The sequence below is a fragment of the Acartia tonsa genome, chromosome 6 (genome assembly GCF_053477335.1).
Source record: "Acartia tonsa isolate MP-2025a chromosome 6, ASM5347733v1, whole genome shotgun sequence".
Classification (NCBI taxonomy): Eukaryota; Metazoa; Arthropoda; class Copepoda; order Calanoida; family Acartiidae; genus Acartia; species Acartia tonsa.
Genome location: NC_137265.1, coordinates 25,860,364 through 25,873,316, shown reverse-complemented (window position 1 = coordinate 25,873,316; position 12,953 = coordinate 25,860,364). Strand labels below are relative to the sequence as shown.

General features: G+C 31.2%; 1 protein-coding gene across 5 annotated transcripts in view; it reads right to left on the bottom strand.

The window, feature by feature from the left end:
- Positions 1 to 12,953, bottom strand: part of Svil (Supervillin) — an 80,349-nt gene that overhangs the window by 10,567 nt on the left and 56,829 nt on the right. For all 5 annotated transcript variants that reach the window (XR_013880571.1, XM_080164084.1, XM_080164088.1 and 2 more), the window contains 12 exons: positions 10,567 to 10,743; positions 10,014 to 10,158; positions 9,284 to 9,646; positions 8,751 to 8,847; positions 8,436 to 8,544; positions 8,066 to 8,151; positions 7,858 to 7,918; positions 7,603 to 7,710; positions 7,228 to 7,299; positions 3,660 to 3,812; positions 642 to 767; positions 163 to 341 (listed from right to left, as the gene is read on the bottom strand). Coding sequence is in view for 4 of the 5 variants with exons in the window: in XM_080164084.1 (XP_080020210.1) it covers positions 163 to 341; positions 642 to 767; positions 3,660 to 3,812; positions 7,228 to 7,299; positions 7,603 to 7,710; positions 7,858 to 7,918; positions 8,066 to 8,151; positions 8,436 to 8,544; positions 8,751 to 8,847; positions 9,284 to 9,646; positions 10,014 to 10,158; positions 10,567 to 10,743 (1,676 nt within the window). In the remaining variant the exon portion in view is untranslated. The remainder of the gene's footprint in view (positions 1 to 162; positions 342 to 641; positions 768 to 3,659; positions 3,813 to 7,227; positions 7,300 to 7,602; positions 7,711 to 7,857; positions 7,919 to 8,065; positions 8,152 to 8,435; positions 8,545 to 8,750; positions 8,848 to 9,283; positions 9,647 to 10,013; positions 10,159 to 10,566; positions 10,744 to 12,953) is intronic.

Below are 12,953 nucleotides of genomic sequence, written 5' to 3'. Positions count from 1 at the left end.
AGGTTAGGTTTATATAAATGTGTTAGGTTGGTTTTAGACCATTTTTCTTACCTCCCATGCCCTCCTCTAGAGAATAGGGGCGAAGCAACTAGTAATTTGGATTTCCTCTATTTTATGGTTAATGAAATTCCCGCCAAATCTTTGTGCTAAAATAATATTTACCTGGAATCAGCTTTCATTTGCTTGCTAACACCAAAAACTGGATTGATTAGGCAGGAGGAGTAATCCCATCCCGCGCCCCACAATTCCTGGGCCAGACGCGCCCCAATCTTGCGGTCATTGAAGTTGGCACTCTTGCCGCTGTACGCGTACACCTCACTTCCAAAATCAAATACGAGCACCTACAATAAATTTTCTTATTATTCATGATTTCTAAACAGCAAATCTTAGGATAAATAATTTAAAAAGATATATTAAAAGATGTAATTATTGATTACATAGACAATCAAACCTTTGAACAGAGAAGTCCTAACTTATTGTGTTATGAATGGTAATTGACCAAGGCTTCCAAATAAAATAGATTCAATTCTCACGGTCTTGAGAAATGGCGCGGTTTGGTTAGACTCAAACTTGTTACCCCACAACCGCGTTTTCCTTTACAAAACAGCAACATATTAGGTATAATGATAACTACCACATACCTTATTAGGTTCTAGAAGTGAGAATTTTGGCGGGAGTCCCCAACTATCCGCAATAGGCACTAATTCATCAGTCTCGGGGTTCACCTCGTATACACAACTAGCCTCAACCATTGACTGCTCGTAATCCTAGAAAAAGTTTTTTTCTGTTAATTTTTGGTGTAAATAAAAACTGTTACAATTTCACTCCAATGTTTATAAAGGTTTCCACTAAGAAGCCTTAGTTTTAGACAGCATATCGATTTTAATACCGAATCACGTGCATTACGGACTGACTCGACGGCCAACGTGAATTACAGAGTAGCTTCGCTACTAAAAATCACAAATGTGTTTGTGTCCTTTAATTGAAATATTGGCAATTGTTTCTGGTTAAATTAGAAGGTAAAATTTCTCTAGACCCCCCTCCGACCATTAGCACAAACAGATGGGAAAAATAATAAAGCTGCCGTTAGTTGGTTCATATATTTTTAAGAGTAGCTAGTAAAAATTAAAGTAAAACTAAAAAGCACTATTACATAAAGCATTTGAAACTAGCTAAGCTACACATGATATAATTCTAAAATCTTGCAGTATATAAATGTTCTTTTGAAATGTATTAAGATTTTTAATGCTTTATGCCTTATGACATTGACCATAATTATTCATGTATCATTATGAGTAAAAGTATGTTAAGATATATCACCTCCAACGGCAGCTACAAAATCTTTCAACCGCACAATATTTTAGTTTCAGCTTTTTCTACTAAAATCAACCATAGCATTTTAAATAAGCATTTTATATTAATAAGTGAAATGTTATAGATTGATAGTTACTTTCTATTTTTTTATAGCCACTTCAATAAATAACAAAATTATTACCTACTCCTAAATAGATTTTCTAATAAATTGTTGTAAATACTAAAATTCAACGGTTGTTATTAAATGTTTTGGTCCCCACACTCCAAAGCTACTAACTTACTTATTAGTAAATTTCTATATTTTTTCATATCTAATTTAAGGAGAGCAAGATTTTGATTTAATTTTCTCCTTTCTCTCCCTCCTGTGAAATTTAAAGAGCACAAAAAAAGTTAATTTATTATTCATAACTTGAGTCTGAGGGCACTCTTATGCATTTACTCTAATACAACATTTCTTATAGTAGGAGTGAGTCAGCGAGGGAAGCATAAACTTATAGAACTGCTACGCATCTAAAAACATCTGTTCTTTCTCCTCATAACAAATGAAATCAAAGTTTAATATTTGTTTTCATTGAAAATAAATTAAAATTCCAGTTTGAATAGAGTTATGAATTGAAAGTAATGCACTATAAGAAAAAAGTTTGGATCAAATCAGAATTATAATGGTAGGTTTAATTTTAATATCTTTATTGGAAGTTATAGGCAAACGGCTGAACGAACAAGTAGACGGCACATAAACATTATAACAAGAAAAGCCATGTCTTAATATTGCACGGAAACGCGCATTTACGATAGCTGCGCGCTCACTGTACATTATTTTTTGTTATTTCTTGTTATAATGGCAGACTTCACTTGTACGTTTATCCGCAATTTAATCACCAGCCGCATAAAAAGTTGTCGAAAAATTAACTTCTATTTCGTGTATTCGACTTGATCCAAAAGTTTTTACCAGATATTAGATGCACTTCCACTCCAGTTAAAATAGTGGGGAAAATGAGTAGATCATAGTTACTTTAGTGGCTACTATACTTCTTCTTTTCAGTACGAGACTATTGTAGATATTAAACTACCATAGGGGAAAAGTGTGGATATTCAACTACTCTAGAGAAATATGCGTGGATACTCAAATACTTTTAGGGAATTAGTGGATATTCAAGTACTATTGAGCCAAACCTATTATGGTTACAGTCAGGAACAAGAAATCAATATTTTGACTCGAGTTACTTACAAAAGTTGGGTTAAAATCTATTTTTGGTTTTAAAGAAGGGCAATTGAGAATGAAGGGTTGAACAAATTGCATGTATCTTCGATTGTCTTATCCCCTAGGATCCCAGAAAATAAAGAGTAAGCTAATAACCATAATTGTTTCAATCATACATATATTCATTTTAACTGAAACAAAAATAGAAAATATACTCGATCAAATAAACCATTGTCTCATTATTACCAACACTGTTAAAACTTTATAAATCTTGAATCAAAATTAATCTGATTAAAAGTATTAATAATGTAAAGGTTTTATTTATAAATAAAATAAATCTAAAAATGAATTTTAACCAAGTACAAATATTTGTATATAATTGTAAGTCGATATTCTAACTTGGGCGGCTGGTAAATATCATCATAAGGATAAGCTATTGTGTCTTCGCCCTTACTCGGGTAGCATGTATAAATGTTCCTATTCAAGCCCTGGCAGTTTTTAGGCTATTTTATAGGAAGGAAGATCACCCTAAAGAAAAAAGTATATAAATTTCAAGAATATCCAGTGAGAAAAAAAGCTCCTAGAGGCTAGGCGCGCTGCTGCTAATTAACATAAGAATGATTAACATCTGATTTTTCAAGTTAAAAACTATCTTTCAGATCAGATGCACAAAAAACATGTGATTTTTTTGTATTTCCAAAATTTTACTTTTTGCATTTTGAATTAACTTAATTAACATTTCGTGAAACATTCTTTTAATTGACCTTTCCTAGTAACCAATAGACAAAAAAGTTGGGACCAATCATTTATTCTTCTAGAGGAAGGAATACACCATTAGGTTTATTTTGGTGTATTTCTGAACCAAATCTTTCTAATGAAGTGCATGATTACGCGGCCAAACTTCCTACAGACAACAAACCCTTTGATTGCACAACCTAATCATGAGAAGTCCTAACTGTGCATGGTAATGAGTGCGCCTGTTTTTGGGCCAAGGCATTCCTATTTATGTCGCGCACCTAACATAGCAGCAGTAGGGACAATTTTTAACATCTTTAATAGTTATGACAGTGTCGGGCAGAGATTCGAACCTATCACCTCCCCGACGTCGAGCGGATGCGTTACGTTTTGAGCCACCGATACTAACCTCATCCTCCTGTGGAGGTCCCGCAGGCATAGGCTGTGGATCCTTCACTCCAGGAGCCAGGGCAGCCCAGAACTTCCGGTTTTCTCTGGAACATTGGAGCAGTTTCTCCTCATCAATGGTCTGAACTTTCTCGATTTTCTTACATCCAAGCTCCTAAAAACATTATTTTTTGTTTTATCATCTTTTTATGACTGTTCCACTTTTTTTAAAAGTTTGCATGTTTGTTTGATAATAAGAATTACATTAATATGTTTGTTTAAAAGAACTAAAACCAGAAATATTCGTATGGGAATAAATTTCTCCTTCAGTTTTGAATTACTATCGTTTTTTTCTTCTAGTAACTCAATTTTCTTTAAACATTAATTTGTGTTTGACCAGGAGATTTATGTTAAATCTATAAGTCATTGCTTGAGTTAACTTAAAATTAAGCTCTTCGACAATTCAAACCAGCTCATTTTGCTTGCTCATTTGACAAAGCACCTTTCTTCGTTTAGTTGTTTAGTTTGTGAGAATGACTTGAAATTTTGAGAATCTTTTTGCTTATTTATTTGATCCTTTCAACGACCTTTTACCCTATTTGAGAGAATTCTAGACAATACAGTTATGTAAGAAATGGATGACAGTGTAATGAGGATGTTAATAGTTATTTACCGCATAATATTATAGACAGTTTTCTGCGTATAGTAAAATGAAAAATTATAAGAAAAGTCTAAATAATGTTTCTATCCTTATACCAGCAAATAACAAATATTGTGTCAAAATTCATATAGCTTGTTAATAGAAACAAAAAAAATTATATTGAAATCCATTCATGCAACTAACTGGAATATGAGAAGTTAATACACAAAGAATAGCAGCAAATAAAATGTACAAAATGATGTTTAAATTCGCACCGGGTCTACAATTATCCCTATCCTTTACAAGAAGGATATTTAATCTGGAAAAAAAAAATTTTTAACACATTTTTTATTCCTAATAACATTTATTTGAACTATTGCCAACGTCCCTAAAGGGGAAGGGGAGGTTGAACTACTACTGTAAATGTTAGTTTTAAAAGGAAGAATTGTTTAGGGGGTGGGGACAAAAACCTTTACGGGACTTATAAGAAGCTTTATTGTAAAGGAGTAGTGAACCATCATCAGTCTAGGAGTTTGTTAATGAGACTTTTCAGTAAAAAATACACACATACTATCAGAGAGACATACTTTCAGACTATTATATAATACAAAATGTATTGAATTATTATTTGGAGGTAAGAGCATAACAAAATTAAAAGAAATTGTTATTTTCTTTAAGGCGAAAAAATAAGTGGTAAAACGGTTTCTATAAATTAAACTTTAAGGATTAATTAATTTTTTATTCTTGAAAAAAAAAAACTAAATGTTAAGTTAGTTTTAAAAAGTAAAATTGAAAATTAGAATTGAATGTATATTCAGTTAGTTAATGTACAACTCTTTCAAAGGAATTGAAATTACAATTTCCTCGTTCAGTATATGAAGCAGGGATAGAGGAATACGATAAGGAATAGTAATTTTCTTTTAACCTTTTTTAAAGTATGAGGTGGGTAAACATTCTAAAACACTCACCCTTGGACGTCTATGTCAAACTGCATTCGATAAAATATTTGAGATTAATATCGTAGAGAAAGATAATCAACTGAATTTAATACTGAAATTAATATTATTCCATTTTCTGATGAATTCCTTAAATCCCTGATATTTCTACATTAATACATATAAGGAACCTCCTAAGCTGACTTTAATTCAAGATACACCCTCAAAATAGAGAATATACTTGTAGAGAAATACTAAAATTATTTCTTTTATAATACAGTTTCCATTGAAATTTCTTTAAAAATATTTTGAGCTTTAAATATAAACTCATTTGTCTGGCAATTTAAATCTGTCTGAGATCAAAATTATACAAAATAAATAAAAAATATACAAATAGAGGAATATTAGTATCATATAATTATTTACTAACTCTACTATGTAAATACAAATAGAGGAATATTTGTATCATATAATTATTTACTATCTCTACTATGTAAATACAAATAGACGAATATTTGTATCATATAATTATTTATTATCTCTACTATGTAAATACAAATAGAGGAATATTTTTATCATATAATTATTTACTAACTCTATTATGTAAATACAAATAGAGGAATATTTGTATCATATAATTATTTACTATCACTACTATGTAAATACAAATAGAGGAATATTTGTATCATATAATTATTTACTATCTCTACTATGTAAATACAAATAGAGGAATATTTTTATCATATAATTATTTGCTATCTCTACTATGTAAATACAAATAGAGGAATATTTGTATCATATAATTATTTATTATCTCTACTATGTAAATACAAATAGAGGAATATTTGTATCATATATTTATTTACTACCTCTATTATGTAAATACAAATAGAGGAATATTTGTATCATATAATTATTTATTATCTCTACTATGTAAATACAAATAGAGGAATATTTGTATCATATAATTATTTACTATCTCTACTATGTAAATACAAATAGAGGAATATTTGTATCATATAATTATTTACTATCTCTACTATGTAAATACAAATAGAGGAATATTTTTATCATATAATTATTTGCTATCTCTACTATGTAAATACAAATAGAGGAATATTTGTATCATATAATTATTTATTATCTCTACTATGTAAATACAAATAGAGGAATATTTGTATCATATATTTATTTACTACCTCTATTATGTAAATACAAATAGAGGAATATTTGTATCATATAATTATTTATTATCTCTACTATGTAAATACAAATAGAGGAATATTTTTATCATATAATCATTTATTATCTCTACTATGTAAATACAAATAGAGGAATATTTGTATCATATAATTATTTACTATCACTACTATGTAAATACAAATAGAGGAATATTTGTTTCATACAATTATTTACTATCTCTACTAAGTAAATACACATAGAGGAATATTGGTATCATATAATTATTTACTAACTATGTAAATACAAATAGAGGAATAGTTTTATCATATAATTATTTACTATCTCTACTATGTTAATACAAATAGAGGAATATTTGTAGCGTGTAATTGCCAGGCTAGTTTCAAATAAAAACGTTCAAACCAAATTGCTGGAATTTTTTAGTAGCGAATAAATATAATTGATTGTCGGTATTTTAAAAAGTAAAATCTGTAAAAATAATTCTTCGTCGAATTATAATCATTTTATCAAGATGAAAAATACACTGCACTAATAGATATTTTTTCGAGGTATATTTTTTGCTGCTTTCTATGGACTAGTTTTATAAGGGCGTAAAAAGATATAACACCAGAAAGTTGGTTATTTACCATTTAATAGTGACAAATTGACAATAATTTATGCGGTAATGCGATGACTTAGCAACTATATAAAATAAGTAGTGATGATACTCAAAAAGTATATTAATAATTTATGCTTATCTGTTCTATTGCAAGTAGTAAGGGGGAGGGAAGTCTGTACTCAACTAGGAGCTTTGAGTGTAACCGCCCAAAACTTACCTTCTTTTGCAGAATAGTGAGGGCAACTTCAGCAGATCTGGCCCTCTCAATAACGTTGCTGAATTTGCCCTGTAGTAACGAAGCAATACAATATTTAAAAATTAGCGCATTTCTAAATGAAGCTTTTCGTTATTCAGGATTTATGTACAAGTCAATGCTTTTTAGATATAATGATAATACAATAGACGACGTTAAATTGATGTACATCCCCATGGATATTATTAATGGTTGTTAAGTTTGGAAACCTGCTAGAATAAACCAACCAATTAAGATTTAATAATAAATACCCAAACAGATGTATTGTTAAAGTTTTAAAGAGTTTGGTTACTTGTAAAGTTTTCTGTCAATTAAAGGAAAATATTATATTCGTTCCTGCCAATTAAATAGTTCTGTATCAGTGAGGAATACGTAGCTGTCCCCAGAGTTGACCGAAGCGGCTACAGGTTCTACCAGCCGACATTGACAAAAGCGCCGGCCTTTCACCTAAACACAAAGATAAACTTGTTATCAAGTAACAAAACAATTATAGGTGTAAGTGTCCTTAAAAGTGATTTTGACCCATTAGATGAAAATACCCGCCTCCCCGCCCCCCCCCCCCTTAATTATTAAGTAAAGAATATCAAAATTAACCTGAATTAACATTCTATTGTTGTAGGGTTGCATACTCTGATTCACAACTAACTTCTCTTTTCTAAAAAAAATTAAATAGTGTTTTATTTTGTTGTAAAAGATCTCTTAAATTTAAATTGGTTGCTTAATTATTATATTCTTTTTAAAAGAAGATATGTATATTTCTTAAGGTTTCAGGCCACTGAACCCCCTACCTCTATCTACCTACCTGAGTTGTACAGTGGTAAAATCTTCAGTACTGGCGAGACCTGCTAGGGCTTCAGCTGCTAGGTGACTGTGTTTGCTATTCTTATCCTAAAAAAATGTAAATTTTAGGCACAGCAAAATTAAGGTGTCTCATTTTCTCTATTTGTATTTAAAACTTTTATTTTGAAATAGCTTATTTGATTTCAACCCTCACTTACTTATATACAACTTGATCCTTTTTGAAATTAATCCTTATTTGAATTTAATTCTTTTTTTGCTATTTCTGTGACCCAGAATAATAACCTTGTTAATAACCTTGTCACAACTATTATAGGCTTCCAAGAAATACAACCAAACATCCATTTTCAAAAAGAACAAACAATTTTTTTTACCTTATTCCTATTTTCTTTATCCTCTGAAGATTTAAGGTCTTCTTCTCTGATAACTAAATCTTTTCTTGCTAGTAAACTTTTCACTGGATTTTTACTACCACGGGCACGTCTAAAAAATAAAAGAAGTTATTGAAGGCCTTAAACCGGTTTGAAAACCCACAAAAATTATAAATTGAAGGATTGTTATAGGTTCAGTTGGAAATGAAACAAAATATAGCAAGGGGTTGTTACCATACCTCTAGATAATTTTATGAAGGAGTGTTGTGTACATTTATATCATTTTGAATTCTAAATGAGTAAATAGATAAAAATCACCTTTTATGAGGTTGCACGGTTTTTCTGTTATTTAGGGAAGGTTTATAATTGCTAGGGGCTTCTAGGTCACAATCTATACTCTCTTCGGGGATCATTTCTAAAAAAATAAAAAAATTCAACAAACAAAGAAATTTGGAAATTAAGAAAGTCGTCATATTTCGAGACTCTTTTTTTCAAAAAGTCGACAGTATACCTATTAAATTTTATTAAAAAATTCAAATCATAACAGATAGGACTGGAAAGATATTTTGTCATTTTTACTTAATCAACAATGTTAAAAAAGGTAAATAAGATTTTAGACAATAAGAAATTAAATGGGACTATTTATTTCAATACTATTGTATATTCCTTGATTTTATGAGGCTACATTTAGTTTTTATTTTCTGCTAGGTTTCATTGTGTTCTTTAAATATACCTTGATTACGATATCTCAACAATAATCAACCCTCCCTTTATATAAAATTTTTCCCTTGATATTTCAACTGTAGTGAAACTATTCGTTCAGTTTCTTTGTTTTTGTTTGTCCATCTTACCTGGTGTATTGGACGGAGGTGATCTTGTTGGACTTGGCGGCGTATTCAGCACAGAACTAATTCTATCCTGTATATTGGCAATTCCGCCGCCGCCTTCAAGCTTTCGCATAGAATTTGATCGTCTTACATTGTTGCTAACCGCGGATGTCACATTCGCAGCGGCTGACGGGGCATTGTCACTGTGGCAAAACAGAGACACTGGACGGGTGCGGGAGGGGGTGTTTGACCCCTGGAATTTTGTCATTTTGGGTGTGTGCCGTACCCCTGCTGTTCGGTCGCTGGGTTTTCTGGAGGGTGTGACAAATTGGGGTTCTGTTGTGTTGGCATTTTTGGTGGATGGCTCAATAGCTCGAGAAATACGACCTAAAATTAATAAACTTTATTTCTATTTAGTTAGAAGCAGAAAGGAATAAATCATCACAAAGAAAATAAATATTTTTTAGCCAAAGTTCAGTTTAGGAACAGAAAGGGAAAATTGAACCTCTCCCCCAAACCAAATTAACTTTTTTATGTCATTAATAGGATAATTTGTTTCAAAGGAAAAGTATGTACCAGCTTATAGAACATGAAAAAAATCTCCAAATTTTATAACTCCTTATTTTTTTTAATAAAAGGAGAAATTTTGTTTATCATAATTGGTGAAAGGAGGGAAGATTGAATCGTCATCCATTGTTATATCCCAGGTAAATTGAATCATCATCCATTGTTCTATCCCTGGTAAATTGTGTACCTGTAACAGTAGCAGCAGGTTCCAGTGAGGGCTTCACGCGGGACGACTCCTTGGCAGTTTCTGGTTCACTAGGCTTGTCGGTCATCACAGATTTTATAAAACGGTCACGCTCCATCTTTCCCTCAACTGTGAACTTTTTGGCATCCTAAAATTGTTAACATTTAGATATGGGGTAATTTTTCTTCAATTGATCCATCTTTAAATTATCTATATTGCAAAGAATTTTCTGTGGCCCCTCTTTTTTTTCTCTAATTCATGCAGTTTTTAGAATGGCGAAAAAAAAAACCTTGGCAGATTGGTAATTAAAATGCTCTATATCCCTTTATTTGTGATGATATATTAACTAGTGGAACTGGTAATACCCAAAGTTTTATAATTTTATAAACACGTTCTCTCATTCGTTAGCTAAAAATCTTGTTTGAATTGTACAAACTTTGCCATCAATAATTCTAATCTACAGATGGGGTAATTTTGTTCACTATAATGTTTGAGAGTAAATTCATTTATTGTCCATTGTCTTACCCCTTAAGATCCATGATAAAATATAAATTACCTTTTCTTCCACCTTATTCTGCCATTGTTGTTGTGCCTGGTTTAGCTTGCTGAGTCTGTCCATCAGGGATGTCGGACGGTTGGCAGCGGCAGCAGAACCAGATAAAGCTCCGCCACCCGCCACCATGGATACTGGTCTTAAAGCAGCAGCACCGCCGTTTGTTACTCCGTTGCCATTCTGAAACAAATTACAAAGTTAGATATATAGCTTGCCATACTGAATTTGTATGAAAATTGTCTAATCTATGGCATAATTGAACAAAATCCTGAGATAAAAATCAGAAAGAGAGGGGACAATGGGCTGTTTATTACACTAGTCCCCAAAGTCTTGTAATAACGTTTTCTTATTCGTTAGCTCAACAATTTTGGGGACTATTATTGAAATTTGATTGGGTTGGTTCATATAGTTGAGTGTTCAAACATTTTAACCACTAATTGTAATAAACAGAAGGAGTAATATTGTGTATCATCTTTGGGAATGTATATCAATTTATCGGCCATTGTCTTATCCATTAGATCCGGACTTTAATGCATTTTTGGCCAATAAAACTGAAATAAAAATCATTTTCCTGTTAAATTATATCTACAAAACTATCCTTTCAAATACTGCAATATACAAAACATGTTAATAAATAATCCGCAAATAGATGTTAAAAGTTTAAGTGGATGTTAAATGTGAACGTGATTTAGTGCAACATGTGCTAAAGTGTGTACAAATTTGTTTCAAATTGTTTCAGAAACTAAGTTGTTTAATGATGAGAGTAAATAACTAAGAATACAGGGATGACAACATCTACAAAAGCGAAGCTCTGAAACGGATGGACAAACGACCAGTAATACTTTTCTAGTGTCAGAACTGAATAAAAATAATATGAATTTATAAGTCTAAACTAAATTGTAAGTAAATTTGATGCAAAACTGATTAAATACAGGATACTTTTTAGGACATACTTACATCTTTTAATTGATTATAGGGATGCTTTGCCTATAATATTGTACCTTGTTGTAATAGGAATCTGTATTCCAAAAATCGGATGAAAAGGGTAATTATATCACATAAAAAATTGTTATTGCTTTTTAAAATATGAGATTTCTGATGGTTTTAATAATGTTGTCATACATGTTAGTAAAGGAAGATACAGCAGGAATATCTGCTCCACTAATCAGGAATATCTGCTCCACTAATCAGGAGTAGATGCTCCACTAATCAGGAGTAGCTGCTCTACTAATCAGGAGTAGCTGCTCTACTAATCAGGAGTAGCTGCTCCACTAATCAGGAGTAGCTGCTCCACTAATCAGGAGTAGCTGCTCCACTAATCAGGAGTAGCTGCTCCACTAATCAGGAGTAGCTGCTCCACTAATCAGGAGTAGCTGCTCCACTAATCAGGAGTAGCTGCTCCACTAATCAGGAATATCTGCTCCACTAATCAGGAATATCTGCTCCACTAATTAGGAGTATCTGCTCCACTAATCAGGAGTAGCTGCTCTACTAACAAAGGAAAACCACCAGAGATCTAAAGGGATAAGACAATGGCCGATAGATTAATGTATAATCCCCAATGATGATGCACAAATATATCCTTTGTGTGGGTTACAATTAGTGGTTTAAACGTTTAGACACTCAACGTTGGGCTAACGAATAGGAAAACGTTCTTATAAAACTACACATTGATGAAATACTAGACAAATTACATAAAATCATATGAAATACAGTTGAGGGGGTGCAAAATATGTTTCAATGGAAATTGAGAAGTGTTTAATAATTGCGGTTAGGATGTTAAAATATTAAAAAATAAATTAGTTTTCATTTCGAATAAGAAAAATTTGTAAAAGGGAAGCTTTCGTAATGTTATAAACGTAACAAATAAACTGGTGCAGAGGCGTGCGAGAGGGGGTTGTAAAGTGGTCTTAAAAACTCAGAAGACAAGAAATTTAAGATGACGTCCCTGGTTTCGCCCCCTCAATCCTAACATCAACTCTTTAAAGATCGCTGTGCACGCAACTGGATAAGAAATGAAAGAAAATAGACAATCGTAAAATTGAAAGCAAAAAGTATAGATGTATATAATTTGAATTGTTTGGAGAATAAAATTTGTAATTAAATAACTTTTTATTTGGAAAATATTTAAAAATCCTAAAATTAATAACTAATAATTAAGTATTAATGAAATGTGTATCCTAAAGGATGTTTATAATTATGATTTTATCTAGAAAAATATTGAGTATTTTTTACAGGATATTTCAAAATCAATAGAAGGATGTTTCTGTCAAAATATAACTATTATCAAATCATTAGTTTTCTTCAAATATACATATTTTGTGTGTGTTAGATATATTTTTCTTTTTGCCTTTATCAAATTTTAAAAAAAAGTTAGTATATTCTTCATG